We start from the raw sequence: 22,348 nt of genomic DNA on the forward strand, positions 1-22,348 counted from the left end.
AAGCTATAAACTTTCCTCTAAGCACTGCTTTAGCTTCATCCCTCAAACTTGATATACTGTGCCTTCATCTTCATTCAGTTTGAACATCTACTTTCTCTTGTGATTTATTCTTTAATCCATGGGTTACACAAATATAGAAGTAGACTATTTAATATGCAAGTATTAAAAAATTTTGCAATCATATTTTTTTGTTAATTTCTAACATAATTCTGCTTTGGTCACAGTTTCTCTATATAATTTCAATCCTTTGACAGTTTTTAAAATTACTGAGATGTGCAACCCAGCAGATGATCTACTTTCGCTTATTGTCCATGTGCACTTGAATATGTGTTCTAATACTGTTAGGCACAATGCTTCATGGAAGTCCATTAGGTGAAGTTAGCTCATGCTGTTATTCAAGTTTTTTATATCCTCATTGATTTTCTAATTAATCTATCAATTACTGAGTGAGGAATGCTGCAAACTCCATTACTGTGGGTTTATCTATTCTTTCAGTTCTATCAGTTTATGTTTTATGTATTTTGAAGCTCTCATGTTGAATGCAAAAACATTTAGTTTTCAAGAAGACTTAACAAATGTTAAGTCTTCTTGAAAAGATGGTCCTTTTATCATTTATGAAATGTCTACCTTTATCCCTGGTCTTGTCTTAAAACCACTTCACCTTGTTTTATGATTAATATTTGCATGGTATCATCTATATCTATACTTTCACTTTTAAACTGTGTGGTTATACTTAACATGAGTTCTTTGGATGAAACTAACAGATGTGGCTTTTTAAAAAAATCTAATCTGCATTTTAAACAATATCTTCATTTAAATTGGGCTATTTAGAATACTTATATTTAATATTATCAATAAACAAGGTTTAAATCTACCATCTGCTCTGTTATTTACTTCATTTATTCCTTAATCCTTTCATTCTCAGTCTTGTTTTTAATTAAGAAATTTTTTTAGTATCCATTTTAATTCTATTTAATTTATACATAGTAATGGCTTACTATCTATATTTCTTTATTTTTTAGTGGTGCACTAAATCTTACAATGGGCTTCCCTAGTAGCTCATCTGGTAAAGAAGTGAAGTGAAGTGAAAGTCACTTAGTCCTGTCCAACTCTTTGCAACCCCACAGACTATGGCCTGCCAGGCTCCTCTGTCCATGGAATTTTCCAGGAAAGAATACTGAAGTGGGTTGCCATTTCCTACTCCAGGAGATATTCCCCATCCAGGGATCAAACCCGGGTCTCCCACATTGCAGACAGATTCTTTACCACTGAACAATCAGCTGGTAAAGAATCCATCTGCAATGCAGCAGACTCTGGTTCAATTCCTGGGTTGGGAAGTTCCCCTGGAGAAGGGATAGGCTACTCACTCCAGTATTCTTGGGCTTCCCTGGTGGCTCAGATGGTAAAGTATCCATCTGCCATGTCAGAGATCTGGGTTCAATCCCTGGGTTGGGAAGATGCCCTGAAAGAGGGCACGGCAACCACTCCAGTATTCTTGCCTGGAGAACCCCATGGACAGAGGAGCCTGGTGGGCCACGGTCTATGGGGTCACAAAGAGTCGGACACGACTGAGAGACAGCACAGCACAGAACAGATCTTACAACAGGCTTCCTAACATATTACAGTTTATATCCAACAATGCTTAATGTAAAAAGTTTACAGCACTGTAGTATTTTTCCAATACTGCCTCCCATCCTTTGTTTGACTGTTGTCATACATTCACTTCCTTTGCTTCACATTGCAAACCCCATAATTCAGCTATTATATACATACATATATATATATAATTCACTGTTATTTTTGTCTTAAACAATTATCTTTTTAATAAATTTAAAACAAATTTTGGAAAATATTTACCCACACATTAACTATTTCTCTAGCACTTTTCAATGCTTTATGTATAAATTTATATATATGCTTTAATTTGGTATCATTTTCCTTCTGCCTAAAGATCTTCATTTAACATTTATTATAATATGCATTTGTTGGTGATAAATGCTCTCAGCTTTTGTTGGGCTGAGAAAAACTTCACTTTGAAGCACATTTTCACTGGATATGTAACTGTAGGTTGGTTGACAAGTTTTAGTTTTGTGAAATTCAAGGAAGTCATTATCTTCTGACTTGCATGGTTCTAATAAAGATGTCTGCAGTCATATCTTTATTCTTCTGTAGGTAATGAATTTTTTCCTCTGGAAGCCTTTTCTCCCCATGCTTCTCACTACCTCTTTGATTGGGTCTTTACTCAAAATTAACTGTCCAAAATGATTTGACCTTTACAGAATAAACAAATTTGAGTTTATCCAGCAGACTTCTTTTCTTCTGTGTTGGGCTTCCTTTTTATGGGTTTCCTTTCAGTTGCTGTTTGTTGTTGTTGTTGTTGTTTTATCACTGCAGCCTCTTTTCCCCTCAATGCTTCTGCTTCTTAATGCCAAGAGCCTTCTTTCCTTTCTTCCCCACCACAGTCTTCTTGCCTGGAATCCCCTTTTCATCTGATCTGGCTTCTAATGCTGCTGCTGTCCACCTGAATTTTGTGGTTCTTGGTAGGGAGAAGAATGGTGTTTTGGCACATGGTCTTTGAATATGAGTTTAGTAGCTTCAATGTAAGGAGAAGGCAATGGCACCCCACTCCAGTCCTCTTGCCTGGAAAATCCCATGGATGGAGGAGCCTGGTGGACTACAGTCCATGGGGTCGCTAAGAGTCGGATACGACTGAGCGACCTGACTTTCACTTTTCACTTTCATGCATTGGAGAAGGAAATAGCAACCCACTCCAATGTTCTTGCCTGGAGAATCTTAGAGACAAGGGAGGCTGGTGGGCTGCCGTCTATGAGGTCGCACAGAGTTGGACACGACTGAAGTGACTTAGCAGCAGCAGCAGCTTCAATGTGATTCTCAAGTTTTTCAGTGGATTCTTCTTCAGGCCTTTGTAGTGAGTCTTCCTATATGGTGCTTGGAGAGCTCTTTGGATCTCTGGGGTTTTTAAGATTCTGCAAAGGTCTATATTAAGCATCTTGTGAGTGGGGAGTTTGCAGTTACTCTTTACACCAAGTGCCAAACAGCTCATCTAACTTGTGGAAAGCATTTTCAGTCCAAATGCAGAAACATCCCGCATGCCTACCAGGAGTAAGTTTCAAATACTGACTTTACTTACACTAAGCAGAGTAATTCCAGGGATGTCTCTGAAGGCCTTGATGATTTCCCTGTCCTCATTAAAGAAGATGCAGGGTTCCCTGTGCTGGATACAGTGACGGCTTCTCATTTTGCCTTTGCCAGTTCTCATTCATTGAGAAGCACAGATCTTTTTAATATCATTCCACACCTTAAGTTTCTTCAGAAGCAAAACAATCTCTTTGGTCTTATTGCAGCCTTCAACTTTATCTTCAGCCACCAAAGCAAGTTCAGGAACTTCTTCAATAAGATGACACAACCAGCGCTGGTAACGCTGAAGCAGCCACTGCAGAGCAGATAAGAGTATCACTTCTGCATTGTGTTCAGTCTGAAGTGCCAACATCACCAGGCCTTGATTAGTGCAAACATGTGGCCTCCACAACATATATTTCCAAAAGCACCCTGGCCAGAACAGTGAGTCCCACCACCTCAAACTCTAGGAAATGGGAGTCACAGCTATGCCAGGAGCCCAAGACTCAGAACTGGTTTGATGACATGCTAATTCACTGACAGCATAGAGCTGTCCATTGTTTTTGTGCAAGTTGGTGTGAATAAAGTACACAATATCTGGTCAAATAGGAGCCTTGAACACAGCAGGAAAAGAGGCATTTTTCCAGATGACTCCCCCTTTTTGGAGTACTGGTATCAGTGAATGAGCACAGGCCATGGCGGGAGAGAAGGCCACACTGCTCTCAACCCTGTGGCTCCCACAGGAGAAGTTCTCTAGAAGCTTTTAAGACTTTCTTTTTGAAGTTTGCTTTCAGCAGCTTTATTGTGATATACCTCAGTCTGTTTACTCTCTGCTTTATCCTATTTAGAGTTTAAGATTCTTAGATCTGTGCTGTGCTTAGTTGCTCAGTCATGTCCATCTCTGTGAATCCATGGACTGTAGCCCACGAGGCTCCTCTGTCCACAGGGATTCTCCAGGCAAGAATACTGGAGTGGGTTGCCATGCCCTCCTCCAGGGGATCTTCCCGACCCAGGAATCAAACCCAGGTCTCCTGCATTGCAGGCAAATACTTTACTGTCTGAGCCACCAGGGAAGCCCATGAACACTGGAGTGGATAGCCTATCCCTTCCTCCATAGGATCTTCCCGACCCAGGAATCAATCCAGAGTCTCCTGCATTGCAGGCAGATTCTTTGCCAGCTGAGCTAACAGGGAAGCCCCTTCTCAGATCTATGGGTTTCTATTTTCATCAAACTTGGGAAATTTTATAGCCATTATTTCTTTACATGCTTTTTATGTTCTCTTCTCTTATTCTGGGACTCCAATTACATTATATCAGACAACTTGATATTGTCCCACAGATAACCAAGTTTTTGTTCATCTTTTTTCTTTTTTCAATCTTTCTGCACTTAATGATATAGTTTCTATCCTTCAAATTCACTGGTTTTTTCTTATGCAGTACCTAATCTATTTGTAATCCTATACAGTGAATTTTTCTTTTCATATAGGATATATTTCATTTCTAGAAGTTTCACTTGGTTCTTTTATGTCATTTACACCTCTCCTCTGTGATTCATGTTCTCTTTACCTTTCTTGAGCATATCTGTAATAGTTGTTTTGAAAGTTTATCTGTTAATTACATATCTATCATTTCTATTTATTTTCACTGACAAATTTTTCTCCAAGTTTTAAGTTATATTATTCCTGCATCCTTGCATTTAACATGATTGGGTATTTCATATGTAAAATTTACATCATTAGGTACAATTTACACATTGCTGTCTTATTTTAATAAGGTTTACTATGATAGTTATGTTACTTGTAGATCAATTTTCAAGGCTTATTTTGAAATCTTTCTAGAGCAAGTTTGGACTCCCCTTTATTCCACAGCTAGTTTAGCTCCACTTATGTAGGCATGACCCTTCTGGAATCTCTAATGAGTGCCCTGGGCAGTTAACAAAAACCCACTTTTCCAACTGGTTGGAATTCTAGCATCTTCCAGCCCTGAGTGAACTATGTAGATTTTTTTCAGTAGGTTCCTGAGTTTACACCTTTCTGATCATCCTTTGCTTGGCTTCATGCAGTTTCTTACTACACCTGGGAACTCATTCAGCTAAAGACTAGGGGAACCAAAGTCTGAGTTCTGAGTTCCTCCTCTGGGCAGCTTCTTCCTTTCAGATACTCTGCCCCTCAAATTAGTTGCATTAAGTTCAGTTCAGTTGCTCAGTCATGTCTTACTCTTTGCCACCCCATGGACAGCAGCATGCCAGGCTTCCCTGTCCATCACCAACTTCCAGAGCTTTGCTCAGACTCATGCCCATTGAGTCGGTGATGCCATCCAACCATCTCATCCTCTGTCATCCCCTTCTCCTTCTGCCTTCAATCTTTCCCAGCATCAGGGTCTCTCTCATTTCAATGAGTCAGTTCTTCACATCAGGTGGCCAAAGTATTGGAGTTTCAGCTTCAGCATCAGTCCTTCCAATAAATATTCAGGACTGATTTCCTTCAGGATTGACTGGTTGGATCTCCTTGCAGTCGAAGGGACTCTCGAGTCTTCTCCAACACCACAGTCCAAACCATCAATTCTTCGGCACTCAGCTTTCTTTACAGTCCAACTCTCACATCCACACATGACTATTGGAAAAACCATAGCTTTGACTAGACAGAGCTTTGCTGGCAAAGTAATGCCTCTGCTTTTTAATATGGTGTCTAGGTTGGTCATAGCTTTTCTTCCAAGGAGCAAGTGTTTTTTAACTTCATGGCTGCAATCACCATCTGCAGTGATTCTGGAGCCCCCAAAAATAAAGTCTGTCACTATTCCCACTGTTTCCCCATCTATTATTTGCATTATTTCTACTGTTTCCCCATCTATTCCATTGTTTCCCCATCTATTCCATTGTTTTCCCATTTTTAGTTGCATTCAGATCAGATCAGATCAGTCGCTCAGTCGTGTCCAACTCTTTGCAACCCCATGAATCGCAGCACATCAGGCCTCCCTGTCCATCACCAACTCCCGGAGTTCACTCAGACTCACATCCATCGAGTCAGTGATGCCATCCAGCCATCTCATCCTCTGTCGTCCCCTTCTCTTGCCCCCAATCCCTCCCAGCATCAGAGTCTTTTCCAATGAGTCAACTCTTCGCATGAGGTGGCCAAAGTACTGGAGTTTCAACTTTAGCATCATTCCTTCCAAAGAAATCCCAGAGCTGATCTCCTTCAGAATGGACTGGTTGGATCTCCTTGCAGTCCAAGGGACTCTCAAAAGTCTTCTCCAACACCACAGTTCAAAAGCATCAATTCTTCAGTGCTCAGCCTTCTTCACAGTCCAACTCTCACATCCATACATGACCACAGGAAAAACCATAGCCTTGACTAGACGAACCTTTGTTGGCAAAGTAATGTCTCTGCTTTTCAATATGCTATCTAGGTTGCATTAGCCTCTCCAAATTCCGAATTTTGGTTTCCTCAATACAGTGAGACTGTCTACATTCTGCTTGAATTTCTCCTTCCCATGTTTTTCCAGAAAGTAGGTCCAAGCAGTAAGCCAGTGCAATCATTTCTCAGGAAGAACAGTCTTGCACCGTCTGTAGTCCAACTGTCTTAATCCATTCATGTTACTATAACAAATACCAGACTAGGTGGCTGAAAAACAGCAGAAATGTATTGCTCACAGTTCTGAAGGCTAGAAATCCAAGATCAGGGTACCAGAATGACTGAGTGGGGGCCTTCCTCCAAGTCACAGACTTCTCTTTTGTCCTTACATGGCAGAAAGGGCAAGGGGTCTCTCTAGAACCTTTTTTTTCCCTAGAGCCTTTTATAAAAGTATTGACCCCATTTGTAAAGGTTCCTTCCTCATTACCTAATCACCTTCCTAAAGCCCTACTTTCTAATACCTTCCTAATGATAATCATCTTTGGAAGTTTGGATTCAACATATGAATTTTGAGGGGTTCACAAACATTCAAGACCATAGCACAAATAAACACTGTGGGCTCATGTGTTTTGTTCATTTTCCTAGTTGTTTATGGTTGGAATACAAATCTTGTTTCAGCTGTTCCATCACAACCTGAAGTGGAAGAAGTCCCAATCTTCTTTGTCTGGAAGCAGATGCTCTCTAAAACTTGCATTCATTTTGTTTTTTAAATATATCTAAATCCTTTTTTATTTTTTCTGCATTAATTCCCCATTTCTATGAGACCTACCTGATACGTATTTCCTTCTCAAAACTGCTCTGGCTACTGCTCTATGTTTATTCTTCCATACAATCTTTAGGCCCATATGATCAATTTCCCCCAACTGGCCCTAACATCTTATAGACATGGAATTAAATATACAGATTGGAGGACTGACATCCTCCACAATACTGACCATTCCCATTTCTCTTACCCAAATACAAAATATATATCTTTGTTTATTAAAGTCTACTTAAGTATCATTAGTTTCCTTCAAACAAGTGCTATATATCTTTTACTTTTATTCCTCAACAGTTTATTCATTTCTGTTAATATTCTGAAATACAGTTTATTTCCATGATTTTTTTCTAACTAATTATAGTCCTTAAAAGAAAGCAAGATATTTTTATGTTAATTTTGCACTCACCAAACTATTAGGTGCTCTTATTAGTTCTAATGGGTATTCATGGATTTTCCCCTTGGTTTTCCCAGGTGGTGAGTCATATTATATTTGGTCTTTTTAATACTTATATATTTTTTTCATTATTTTGTCTGATTACAGGAAAATATTAAATAAATAATAGTGCCCATACTGACTTTCTCTCCAATTTCAGAGAAAATACTCCAGTATTTCACCATTAAATAGGATTCTAGCTCTTGATTTATATATTTTTTAAATAATGTTAAGGAAATATACACTTATATTATTTAGAGTTTTTATCAGGAAGGATATTGAACTTTATAAAATCCTATCTCATCAAGTATTTCATCCTAACCATTATATCATATGTCATATTAGTAGGGGTATATATTACTTGTTTTCTTAAAACTGAATATCCTTATGTATCTAAATCCTATCTGGTAACTGGATTTTTAAATATATGACTATTTTATAAATGTATTACTATTTTATTTATGATTTTTGTATCCACACTCATTAATAAGATTACAGTCTACTTTTTTGCCATCTTTGTCAGAAACAGAATTATCCTAATTTTATAAAATATTCATATAAAACATAATCAAGAATAAAATTATAAGAAATAAAGCCTAAACATCACTAATAACTCTCTAAAATGCCCACTACTTTTTAATAATTAAAAAAATTTGTTTGGGGTATAATTGATTTAAAATGCGTTGCCCATCATATTTTAAACATTTATTTTTTCTTCAGATTCTGAAGCTAAGGTCATTTTTTTCCCACCCTAGCCTACACTTTGAAGTATAAGTAGTATAGATATATATTATAAATACATTATAAAGACAAAATTCTATCTTTCTAATACCACTATCCCCAAAACTCACTTTAAAAACTTGGGAGATAATACAGAAACTAGTGGCTTTTCTTTCTTCCAGGAATTTTCTTCCCCAGGTGTTTCTACAGCTCAATCCCTTATGCTATTTAGGTCTACACTAAAATGCCACCTGCTCAGAGAAGTCTTCCTTGTCCATTCTAACCAAAATACCCTACCAATTCTCTATCTATCTCTAGCCCTGATTTATTCTTCATAGCCATTCTGAAATACTTTATCCCTAGTGCCTAAAACAGTAACTGACATTCAGTAAGAGGTCAATTAATGTTTGTTGAAGGAATACATGAAATGAAAGTAAGTAGGTATCCACATGACACAATGTAAAGAAAAAGTTCCTGAGAATAGTTTCCTCCTTTCTGGTGCCACTCTTCCTAAAATGCCTATGACCGCCTTTGAAGACTACTGTATAAATCATTAGTCAATAATGTCTTGACAAAATTATTTTCATTTGTCAGATTCTTTCTTTGGTAACAAACAGTTTGTCAAGCCATGAACACATGGGGTTCCATGTAAATGAAGGGAGGTATAGAGGGTCTTCCAGAAACAAAGTGTTCTATTCATTTTCCCATAATGGTGGTACCCAGTCACCACAAGGTAAATATATTCTACCAATTGTTCTTAGCAGCTTCCCCCATAGAATTAATATCAACAGAGTAAAACCATGGGGCAAAAGGAAAGTACTTGAAGAAGCAAGTCCTGGATGATACTGGAGGGGATAGAAATCCCGAGTCCCTCATTTCTCGGGTGAATCATACTTGGAAGTGATCATACAGAAAGTGAAACTTCAAGAAGGAAGCAGAACTTGATTATGAGAATAAAACATGTTCTTTACCTTTGTTTCTCTCAGTAGATTTTGAAACAGTTTTAGATTCAAATACTACAGGGATATTTCAGTTACCAGGTCCACTGAAAACAAACCCACCGAATTTGCCCATCGCTATCTCAGAGGACTGAACAGACCTCTGAACAGATACCAAGCAAGCAAGAAAAAGAATCCAGACCCAGAACACACAGCCTGACATCCTAATTTGTATCTCAGTCATAATACTAAGTACCAGTAACAGCAGTATCTTTCACAGAATGTAGAAAAAACAGACTTTTTTCCTCCATTTTCCCATCTTATCTCTGGCCAAGTATTTGACCATTATTGTGACAGTATTATTATATTTTAATTTAGATAATTCCCAATAGTCAGTCTTTACCGAATGGTGAGAATAAAAGCCAGGCCCTGAAAGTCCATGTATTTCAGGTACTGCTGCTTTCTACTTCTCTCTCTTATTCTTTAATGTTATCAATAACAACAACAACAAAAACCAAATACACTAACATTGCAAAATTCTTCAAGTATAAAATTTCAAAACCAAGTTTCTCTTCTGATTTACAAATTATCTAAATTAAATTCTTAAGTATAAATAATAAGTACTTAAAATACAATGGATTCCCACATGAATTAGAATAATCAAAAGACAAAGGTAACAACAAGAAGAGATACAAAATTCTAAAGTATGAATATAATTTAGGTATTTAGATACAGTATTTACCTATATACTCTAATATCCAAAACAATGGATTTTATCAGAGATTTAAATCTATTTCTCAACTAATACTATTGTTTTCTTTCTTTTTTCCCCTCCTAGTTCATTCCAATATATGGAAGTTCCAACAACTCAGGCAACTCAGGCCCAGCACTACCTCCCTCAATGCTCTAGAACCTAATTATACGAGGACACATGACAGAGATATACAGTCTCATGCACTATACATTTCTATTCTCAAATACCTGTTTCCCATTAAATTCATTAGTTCATGCATCGATTTTATGAACAAAAAAGAAATGCAATACATTGGATGGCTAACCTCTTGATTTTCTACTCCATTGCTGGGAAGCTCCAAAATAGAACCTCCACTGTCAACCACTGCTGATGTCATTGTTTACTCCCTGAGGAAGCTTCAAACGCTACCAGTCAATGTAATTAAAGGTTCATGGATGATTGTCAGTGTTATAGGTTTGCATTATCATATTTTAAAAGTCAATAGAGATGGAGTAGAGTTGATATCCAGAAATCCAGTCTTCTTAAGATGATTAACCAGAGAGCCTAAGAAGAAGAATTTGAAAAATTATTAAAAAAAAATACAAGGATATAAAGCAGCACAAACTATTTTGCAATAAAATTTTTTAACATTTTTATAAACTGAGAAAAAAAGAGCTAGGCTTATACAGCTCTGTGTCAAGAGGGCAGTTATGAGCATTTCTCTTAGAGCAGTCAAGTTCACAATCTGCAGTTCTTACCAAGCTATTGCACACTGGTGACCTTATGATGTTTATATTCTAAGAAATAAAATGTTACAACTTTCTCCCCTTATGAAGATGTACTATTATTCCTGAAATATTTTGGTAAGAATTTCTGAAATTAAAAAAAAAATTTATGCACTAAAAACATAAAGTGTGCTGGACCAAGACAACTTCTAAAATTATTCACCTATTTAACAAATTAAAAGACGTACTGGTTTGTAAATATTTCAGTCTTCCTTGGTTCATTTGGTTTGTTTATGTATATGAATTTACATTTATGTTGTTTATGTATGTATATAAATAACTAATTAGAATTATCTTTTGCTTACAGTAGCAGGCTCATTTTGTGTTCACATTTTGTATACTCTACAAGATCTGTAAAACAGATTAATTTGAGTTACTTATACTTTCAAATACAATAGTTTGAAAATAAAGTAGTGAAATGACTTGGAATGCCTTTAATATTACTTTCTCATTCTTTCTTCAATAACTTTTTTGGTATTGATTCAAAATGCAATATAGCAAATGGTTTCAAGTAAATATAATTCAAGTTTTTTTCCCCTAGTGGAGATGAACGGCAATATGTACATCATCTTGATTTATGTATTAGATTATTTCTTAAAAAGTTACGTTTTATTTTATTTTTGTGTACATTAAATATTTCACAAAGAAATCACAGGGCTTTTTAATAGAATTTTTCACACAAAAATTTAAGAGTACAGAAAAACTAAGCATATTTAAAGAGAAAATAATTATTTCTAATTAATCATTCCATTAATAACATGTCCTATATTAAATATGAAAATAAAATAATAAAGAATTTCCATAAACTTCTATAACAAATAGAAAATTCCTGAAAAAAAGCAGAAATTTCACCTCACTACCTAAGACCTATTCAGTATTATTAGTCTTCTTCTTGATCTTATCAACAGAAAATAGGATAGGAAATATTTGTATCTTAGGAATAAAAACTAAGAAAAATCCTCAATCCCATCACACTGAATCTCACTATTATCACATAAGGTAACAATTATTTTCAATTTCTGTTTTCTAATCATACAGATAATAAAAGCAGAAATAAATTTTACTTACAATTTGAATGTTAAGTAGTCTAAGCATCCTTCACTAGTTTCACAATTTGGCAAGAGTTAGAATATAAAACAGCAGTTCCCTGGAACTACTAGTGGGGGGAAAAAAACAGTATTAATATAACTCTATTAAAAATATTTTACTCAAAATAGATGTGATTCAGACAATATGTACTTATACTACAACAAATCATCTCCAAGCCTGATGGCACATATTTTATAATGAACATAATAAATTACTTCTAAGCTACTGAAGAATCAAAAGTTTTTTATCAGACTTAAAGTTTTAAGTCATCACTAAATGACAATTATTGAACAACAACAGATTCCCACATACATAGCCTATACCCCACATTATGGGCTATATTTCAATCAGCCAATAGGAGGATTTTAACCCATGGCTGCAAGTATAACTTCAGAACTCCAGGAGTATTAAATCAAGTTTAAAAAGACTAATTTCAATAAAAAAAAAAAAAACAACAATTAATTTAAACTTAAACAAATTTTTAAATTAAAAAAAAAGACTAACCCAGAAAACTACTATTGAACAACATTAATATATTATTGCATGTTAAACTTTCCTGCCATTCACTTTTTTGCTCACTCTTCAAAAGTTAGCATTCACACAAAATCCAAACACTCCAAGCCTCCTCAAATAGCCCTTCTGCTTTCTAAAGCTGATCTACTGACCGATGCACTGGATCTTAGGCCTTGTTCCATCAATTATTCCTTCTTTTTCCTTATTTTTCTCTTTCTTAACACTGGGTTCTTTTCCTCAACATCCAAATATTTATAAGACTCTCTCATTTTTTTTTTTTTTTTTTTAAAATTTCTTGGCCATGCCACACAACATGTAGGATCCTAGTTCCCTGACCAGGAATCTAACCCACGCCCCTGTAGTAAAAGCATGGAGTCTTAACCACTGGACCGCCAGGACAGTCAAGACCCTTTCATTGTAAACATGACTCCTCCACGACCCTGCATAGCCCTCTAGTCCCTTCCTTTCTCAGATACAGTTCTACTTAAAAAAAAAAAAATCATTTAAATTGTGCCTCCACTTTCTGATTTCTCAGGTGTTCCTTCTACAGAAGTTTAGTATCCATCACCACCAAGTGAAATTTTATTAAATTCTGGTTATCAAATCCAAAGGATACGTTTCTGTCTTCATAGGATTTAATGTCTCTGAAACATCTGACACTGTTGTTCATTCCCTCCTTGAAACTATCTTATCTTCTCCCTCTCCAGATACTCTTTTTCAATTTCCTGTTGCAGGCCCACCCCTAGTTTTCAAGGAGCTTTAAGAGTACAAATGTAAGCCCATATACCATATGCCTAAATATTTTAAAGCTATAAACCAAACTAACAAGCTAGTAAATTTTATTCTATCCCACTATCTTGACATATATACTTTTATAAAAACTTAAAAGGCTGAGTTCTGATTTGGCATTCTCAGACTCAACATCAACTGGGGGGAGGGGATAGGGAATGCGAAGACCATATTCCCCACTGCCCTGCAGCCTGCCTTTTGCTCATCCCATCTTCGGTTCCACTCCATACTACAAGGAGCCTCATATATATACATGTGGACATCCCAGCAACATGTCTAACCTCTGCCTACATGCCTGCAAACAGCTGCCACTTGGCCATCCCTTAGGCCAGGGATACATACATGTGGTACAGTCTAAGAGGAGAGAACCAGGGAAGAGACCTGTGAAGGACCACGTGGACAGGGAATTTGAGGATACAAATACTCTTAGCTTGATCTAGATACGGGTTCCAGATGGACTAGTCCCTCAAAATCTTCATCCTATCAGGAGCGGTATAGCTGGAAAAAGGCCAGATGAGGACCTCTAAAGCACAAGGCCCAGACTAGGGTTCCCGCCTGGATAACTCTAAGGAGAGAGTAACTCTCTAGTCAGTCCTGGCAGGTATTTCCAGGACGCCATCCCTCCCTAGTCCTCTTCAGATCTTCACACTCTCTCTAAACTATCCTAGACACTGCCCTGGCTTCACTCAAATCTCTCTTCCAGTCTAAACCATTTTATGGGTGCCAGTTTGTCTACTAGATATTTTCTTGCCTATACTTCCCTGCAAACTTAAACAGCAAGCATCGATTCCAGGATATCCCAAGGACTACGTTAATTAATTCAACCAATCAATAAATATTAATTGAGCGCCTTTTATGTACTAGTAGTTTTCAGTTAGAGTTACAGTGGTGAATAAAGCAAAAGTCCTGGGCTTCCCTGGTAGCTGAGTGGTAAAGAATCCACCTGTCAATGCAGGAGACAAGGGTTCAATTCCTGATCCAGGAAGATCCCACAAGCCACAGAGCTAAGTCTGTGGGCCGCAACTACTGAAGCTGTGCCCTGGAGCCCTGGGAGTCGCAACTACTGAGTTCACATGCTGCAACTACTGCAGCCCCCTAGAGCCTGCACTTTGCAACAAGGGAGCCACCACAATGAGAGACCCACACACAACTAAGGGAGTAGCCCCCACTTGCTGCAACCAGAGAAAAACCTGTGCAGCAACGAAGACCCAACACAATAAAAAATTAATATACTTTTTTTAAAGCACAAGTCTTTATTCTTAAGCATCTTAAATTCCAGTGTGGAGAGAAGAAAATAAGCAAAATATGTATTACACATGTGCAGATGGTGATAAAGGCTAAGGAGACAAATGAGCCAAAGGGAGAGAATATTCAGCAAGGAAGAGGGTTGCAATTTCAAACTGGGTGATCAAGGAAGATTTCACTGAAAAAGTGACACATGAGTGAAAACTCAGGAAGTAGGAATGAGCTGTGCCAATGACTGGCAGAAGTCAGGGCAGCTCCCCAGTGAAAGGAAAGGGAAAATTCAAGATCTTAAAGAGGGAATAAGCCTGAGTAGTTCAAATATCAACAAGAGAGCTGGAGTGAAGTGAGTAAAAGGAAGACAGAAGATGATGACAGAGAGGAAAGAGAAAGGGATGGTGGGAAAAGGGAAACCCTCTCTGAGGACTCCAACTTTTATCCAGGGAGAAGGAGGATTTTATGCAGAGAGACGCCCTGATTATTAAAAGGATCACTCACCAGATGCTGGACTGAGAGCAGGCAGGAGAACAAGGCGGAAGCAGACATCAGTGCAGAAGCCAATATCATAATCAGGTGGGAAGCGACAGTGGTGAGGGCCGAGTGGTAGTGAGTCGACAGCGAGCTTTCAGAAATTTTTGTAGATAAAAGAAGCAAAATTGGATAGCAAACTGGATATGGGGTGTGAATGCAAGAGAAGAGTCAAGAATGACTCCAGAGAAACCAATCAGAGCACTTGGATTAGCCATTAAGTGGGATGAATAAAAATGTGAGAGAAACCCAATATGTCCCAAACTAAATTTTTTCTCTGCTACCTCCCCCAAAGTATGACCTCTCCTACTGTGCTTAGCTCTGTAAACCACACCATCGCCTACACAAGTTGCCTAATAAACAGAGGCTAAAGGCATCTGTGGCTTCTTTTTCCATCATCATTATCATCTTCTTTCACTCTTGACTCTTCTCTATAATCTCATAAGATCTGCCCTAGCTGAGGTTCTTATCATCTTTTTGAAGTTGTAAGAGCCTCAGAATTTGCCTCTTGGCCTCTAATCTCCCCTCCTTTCCAGTCCATCTAACTGCACGGGCAGGGTAAACCAAGACTGAGTAATGTCAAGCCCCTCTCAAAATTCTTCAACAGTTCATCATCACCTACACGATGAAATTTCAATCTTTGCAAGCATACTGATTTAGTAAGAACAAGTAAGGGGTCTAAGTCTCTTTTTCAGAAGTTATGAAATGTTCATTCTGATATGCTCAGGGATGGAAGTCACAAACCTAATCCATGCTCCCTTGTCCAGCCTCCTCTTCCCTTTTTACCCCCTCCATTGTGGTTGTTTAATGCCACAGTTGTTTACAGCTCTCTATTCTTCTCTCTTGACATCCTTCCTCTGTTTGCCCATTTGGCCAATTCCTAGCTGTCTTAACAGGTCTCAGCTTGAAAGTACCTGCATCACCAAAGGGATCAATATTCTCTGTAATTCTCTCCCCCCAATCCACATTATATACCTTCCTCAGAAAAACATCAGGAAAATAACAGTTTCCAGCAGATCATCCACTTACCACCTCCGATGAACCATATCAAGCCCAACACTTAACGCCCTTCTTCAGAGGGCTTCTCTACCATCTTAATATCTTCTTACTATTTTCTCAAAGCACCAAGTTTAAACACCTGTGTATCCAGGTTTTAAAAATTTGTGATTTATACCAACTAAACCAGGGGTTTCATACAGCAGATACACAGTAAAGATGTGGTGAATACAAGGATAAACAAACATGTCCCAATAAGACAAATATCTTCACTGTTCACTACACAGACCAAGCTCACTCCTGTCCCTATCCTTTTGCTGGTTCCCTTCTCTCACCAGGAATGCCCTCTTCTTTGGTTATTCAAATTCTACCTGTCCCCCAAGGACAACGTTTCCCCTATAATAAAATCACCTCTTTCTTCTCTCTACCATACCAGTTCTTTCAGTAACATTTATTAAGCACTTAACTATATACCAAATACAGCACTATGCCAGGAACACAAAAATAGAAAGCTAGGACTCACCCTTCAAACAGATTAGAATATGGTAAGGAGAAACACTTAAAGCAATTACATTAATGTAAATGCAAGGAAACTACAAAGTACAGTGGAAATATTTAAAAAAGGAACACCCAATCAGCCCTGGGGGGTGGGAAGATTCAAGAGAGAATTCATTAGAGAGTCACCATTTGGCTTGGAACTAGAAGAAGGGGTGGAAGTTGGCATAACAATAAGAGAAACATCTTTGAATAATGAATACTAACTGAACTCTCCAGATTAAAAAAACTCTGAGAAATGATAGCAAACTTAAGTATCACTCAGAAAAAATTCACCTCAGACTATAATTGAGTTGCTTAGAATACAGATCACATTCTCCCCCCAAAACAGTTTATGTGTATGATTTTATTTATATAAAGTACAACAACAATGAAAATTCAATCTATTATATTGGAAATAGGATACTATATCACAAAAGACTACTAAAAGAGAGAATTTTTTTATCAACAACCTCAGATATTAATCTGCCTGAAATGCAGGAGACCTGGGTTCGATCCCTATATTGGGAAGATACCCTGGAGAAGGGAAAGGCTACCCACTCCAGTATTCTGGCCTGGAGAATTCCATGGACTGTATATAGTCAATGGGGTCGCAAAGAGTCGACACGAATGAGTGACTTACACTTTCACTTTTTCAGATATGCAGATGATACCACTCTAATGGCAGAAAGCAAAGAGAAACTAAAGAGCTTCTTGATGAGGGTGAAAGAGGAGAATGAAAAAGCTGGTTTAAAACTCAACATTCAAAAAACTAAGATCATGGCATCTGGTCCTATTACTTCATGGCAAATAGATGGGGAAAATATGGAAACAGTGACAGACTATTTTTCTTGGCTCCAAATCACTGCGGACAGTAACTGCTTTCATGAAACTAAAAGCTTAGTCCTTGGAAGAAAAGCTGGCATTATCTAGACAGTATATTAAAAAGGGTCCATATAGTCAAAGCTATGGTTTTTCCAGGAGTCATGTATGGATGTAAGAGTTGGACTATATAAAGAAGGCTAAGCATCAAAGAATTGATGCTTTCAAACTGTGGTGCTGATGAAGACTCTTGAAAGTCCCCTGGACAGCAAGGAGATCAAACCAGTCAATCCTAAAGGAAATCAACCCTGAATATTCACTGGAAGGACTGATACTGAAGCTGAAGCTCCAATAATTTGGCTACCAGATGCAAAAAGCTGACTCACTGGAAAAGACTCTGATGCTGGGAAAAACTAAAGGCAAGAGGGGGGTGACAGAGGATGAGATGGTTGAATGGTGAAGGACAGGGAAGCCCGGAATGCTGCAGTCCATGGGGTCGCAAAGAGTCGGACACAACTTAATGACTGAACAACAACAAAATAGAGAATTAAGGACCAAAAAAAAAGAGAGAAATATGAAAAACACACAATTCACAAAACCAGATATAAAAGCAGCCCTTAAACATAAGATGTTCAAATTCACTCACAGAAAAATGCAAATTTTTTAAAAATTGAAATACCATTTCTCTCATCTATCAGATTGGTAAAAATTAAAAAGTGTAACAATAATCTGTTGGTAAAACTGTACATTTATACACTGTAAATGTATGGGAATGCAAATTGGCACACTTTGGGAGGGAAATTTGGTAATATCTAACAAAACTACATATGTACTTACCTTTTGAAAAAGTTTTATTGAGATATAACTCACATATCATGGGCTTTCTGATGGCTCAGAGGGTAAAGAATCTGCCTGCAATGCATGAGACTCAGGTTCAATCCCTGGGTCAGGAAGATCTCCTGGAAAAGGGAATGGCTATCCACTCCAGTATTCTTGCCTGGAGAATTCTATGGACAGAGGAGCCTGGTGGGCTACAGTCCATGGGGTTGCAAAGAGTAAGACACGACTGAGTGACTAACACTAACACCTACATATCATACAGTTCACCAACTTACAGCATATAACTCAAAAGTTTATAGTACATTAATGAAGTGGTGCAATCATTACCACAATCTAATTTTAGAAAATCTTTAGCACTCCCTCTCAAAAAAAACCTCATGTCCATTAGCAGTCCCTCCCTATCCTTCCCCAACCCCTAGTCCTTGGCAAGACTAACCTACTTTTCTCTCTAGAGATTTGCTTTTTCTGGCCACTTCATATAAATAGGATTTTAAATATGTGAACTTTTGTGACTGACTTTTTCACTTACTATGCTTTCAGTATTCATCTATTTGTAACATGTATTATTATTTCAATTCTTTTATTGCTGAATAAGATTCCATTGCACAGATATATCACATTTTCTCTAGCCATTCATCAATTGGTATAAAATTGTTTCTACTTTTTAACTATTATAAAATAATGCTGCTATAAAAATTCATGTACAAGTTTTTGTGTAGACATGTTTTCTTTTCTCTTGGTGTATACCCAGGAGTGGAACTGCTGGAACACATAGTAACTTTATGCTTAACATTTTGAGAAAATGCCAAATGACATCATTTCACATTCTCATCAGTACATATGACGGTTCTAATTTCTCCACATCCCAATCAACACATGTTGCAGGTAATCTGTTGTGTAGTAATAATTAATACATCATCTTGGTAGATACAATAAAGATCACTTGATAAAATTTTATAATTAAAAGAAAAAAGCTGCCAAGACGCAATGGCAAAATATTTAAAACTTTCCCCCAATACTGGGAACAGAACAAACATACCTACAATTGCCACTTCAAAACCATACTAGCAATCCTGACCAGAAGAGTTTGATAAGGAAAAATTAAAAGGCGTAAGAAATGGAAAGGAGGAAATGAAGCTATCATTGTTTATAAATGATAAAACTCTCTACATACTGTAGAAAATCCAAAAGAACCTTTTGATATTAGAAGAGGGTTTGCAATTTGTGTGGATACAAATCAATATATAAAAATCAAGTGTCTTTTCTATATACCAGCAACAAACAGCAAGTGTTTTTAAAAAGGATATAATTTACAATAACTACAAAAATATAAGATACTTAAGACTTAGGAATTCACTGGCAGTTATGGAATTTCAGCAGTTAGGAATCAGCACTTTCACTGCCACATCCTGGGTTCAATCTCTGGTCCAGGAACTAAAATCCCACCAGCTGCACAAAGATATCTAAGACTCAACCTAACAAAGACCTCTATGGAGAAAATAAACAAATCTATTGAAAGAGATTAAAGAAGTCTTGGGAATTCTCTGGCAGTGTTGGATAGGTAAGCTCAATATCTTAAAGATATCAATGCTCAACAAATTCATCTAACAAATTCAAATATGTAAAAGTCGCTCCATCATGTCTGACTCTTTGCGACCCCATGGACTATACAGTCCATGGAATTCTCCAGGCCAGAATACTGGAGTGGGTAGCTGTTCCCTTCTCCAGTGGATGTTTCCAACCCAGAGGTCAAACCCAGGTCTCCTCCATTACAGGCAGGTTCTTTACCATCTGAGCCACCAGGAAAGCCCAAGAATCCTGGAGTGGGTAGTCTATTCCTTCCAGCGGATCTTCCAAACCCACAAATCGAACCAGGATCTCCTGCATTGCAGGCGGATTCTTTACCAGCTGAGCTACCAGGGAAGCCCAACAAATTCAATATATTTCCAGTCAAAATTCCCAAGAGGGTTTCACAAAAAACTTGCAAAGATAGTTAAGAGGGGGAAAGTATACACAAGAGAAACTGGCAAAAGTGAACAAAGCCCCTGGAAAAGAACTGTCCTACCTAGTCTAGTCTAGTAATCAGACAGTAAGTAGTGGTGTAGACATAACCAAATATAATAATGTAACAGAATACAGAGGTCAGAAAAACACACATGCATATTGGAAACAATGTACAAAGAGGCAGTGTTAAAATCAATGGGAAAAAAAAAAGACTATTAAATGATGCTGGGACAAGTGATTATCCATACAAGACAAAAATTAAATTACCACCTCTCACCACTCACAAAATAAATTACAGGTATACTAAAGACCTAAATACATAAATTTTTTCAAATTAGAAGGAAATAGAGAATATCTTCATGAATTCACAGTTAAGGAAAAATTACTAAATACATGGAAAGCAAGAAATAAAGAATTACTAAACGTGACTACACAAATTTTTTTTTAAATTCTTAACAGAATCCAAAAACAAAACTGAAAGACAAGAGACTAGGTAAAGTAATTCCCCTCCGTCCAAAAAGGGGGGAAAAGGAGAACTCCTACTAATAAGAAATATACACAACCAAAATCTATTAAAGACTTTTAAATATATTAAGGCACACACAGATAAATGTGATGTAAATTCTTGTCAAGGTTCTAATTCTCAGGCATTCCCTGGCAGTCCCGGTGGTTAGAATTTGGGATTCACTCAGTTCAGTTCAGTCGCTCAGTCGTGTCCGACTCTTTGCAACCCCATGAATCGCAGCACGCCAGGCCTCCCTGTCCATCACCAACTCCCGGAGTTCACTCAGACTCACGTCCATCAAGTCAGTGATGCCTTCCAGCCATCTATCTCATCCTCTGTCGTCCCCTTCTCCTCCCGCCCCCAATCCCTCCCAGCATCAGAGTCTTTTCCAATGAGTCAACTGTTCGCATCAGGTGGACAAAGTACTGGAGTTTCAGCTTTAGCATCATTCCTTCCAAAGAAATCCTAGGGCTGATCTCATTCAGAATGGACTGGTTGGATCTCCTTGCAGTCCAAGGGACTCTCAAGAGTCTTCTCCAACACCACAGTTCAAAAGCATTAATTCTTCGGCGCTCAGCCTTCTTCACAGTCCAACTCTCACATCCATACATGACCACAGGAAAAACCATAGCCTTGACTAGACGAACCTTAGTTGGCAAAGTAATGTCTCTGCTTTTGAATATGCTATCTAGGTTGGTCATAACTTTCCTTCCAAGGAGTAAGTGTCTTTTAATTTCATGGCTGCAGTCACCATCTGCAGTGATTTTGGAGCCCCAAAAAAGAAAGTCTGACACTGTTTCCACTGTTTCCCCATCTATTTCCCATGAAGTGATGGGACCGGATGCCATGATCTTCGTTTTCTGAATGTTGAGCTTTAAGCCAACTATTTCACTCTCCTCTTTCACTTTCATCAAGAGGCTTTTTAGTTCCTCTTCACTTTCTGTCATAAGGGTGGTGTCATCTGCATATCTGAGATTATTGATATTTCTCCCGGCAATCTTGATTCCAGCTTGTGTTTCTTCCAGTCCAGCGTTTCTCATTATGTACTCTGCATATAAGTTAAATAAACAGGGTGACAATATACAGCCTTGACGAACTCCTTTTCCTATTTGGAACCAGTCTGTTGTTCCATGTCCAGTTCTAACTGTTGCTTCCTGACCTGCATACAGATTTCTCAAGAGGCAGATCAGGTGGTCTGGTATTCCCATCTCTTTCAGAATTTTCCACAGTTTATTGTGATCCACACAGTCAAAGGCTTTGGCATAGTCAAGAAAGCAGAAATAGATGTTTTTCTGGAACCCTCTTGCTTTTTCCACCATCCTGCGGATGTTGGCAATTTGATCTCTGGTTCCTCTGTCTTTTCTAAAACCAGCTTGCACATCAGGAAGTTCACGGTTCACATATTGCTGAAGCCTGGCTTGGAGAATTTTGAGCATTACTTTACTAACGTGTGAGATGAGTGCAATTGTGCGGTACTTTGAGCGTTCTTTGGTATTGCCTTTCTTTGGGATTGGAATGAAAACTGACCTTTGCCAGTCCTGTGGCCACTGCTGAGTTTTCCAAATTTGC

General features: G+C 37.8%; 1 protein-coding gene and 1 pseudogene across 7 annotated transcripts in view; both read right to left on the reverse strand.

Annotated features, from left to right (window-relative positions):
- ELF2 (E74 like ETS transcription factor 2) overlaps positions 1-22,348 on the reverse strand; it is a 99,295-nt gene that overhangs the window by 61,083 nt on the left and 15,864 nt on the right. For 5 of the 7 annotated variants that reach the window (XM_070386543.1, XM_070386545.1, XM_070386540.1 and 2 more), the window contains exons 2-3: positions 11,986-12,073; positions 10,458-10,696 (exon numbers count right to left, since the gene is read on the reverse strand). The exons of 1 other annotated variant lie outside the window; for it this stretch is intronic. In XM_070386543.1, the coding sequence (XP_070242644.1) occupies positions 10,458-10,529 (72 nt within the window). In that variant the 5' untranslated portion in view covers positions 10,530-10,696; positions 11,986-12,073. The remainder of the gene's footprint in view (positions 1-10,457; positions 10,697-11,985; positions 12,074-22,348) is intronic. One more of the 7 variants, XM_070386542.1, reaches the window with a different exon arrangement.
- LOC102280968 (large ribosomal subunit protein uL4-like) lies at positions 1,566-6,180 on the reverse strand (annotated as a pseudogene).

The sequence above is a fragment of the Bos mutus genome, chromosome 17, assembly GCF_027580195.1.
Source record: "Bos mutus isolate GX-2022 chromosome 17, NWIPB_WYAK_1.1, whole genome shotgun sequence".
In the NCBI taxonomy this organism is placed as follows: Eukaryota; Metazoa; Chordata; class Mammalia; order Artiodactyla; family Bovidae; genus Bos; species Bos mutus.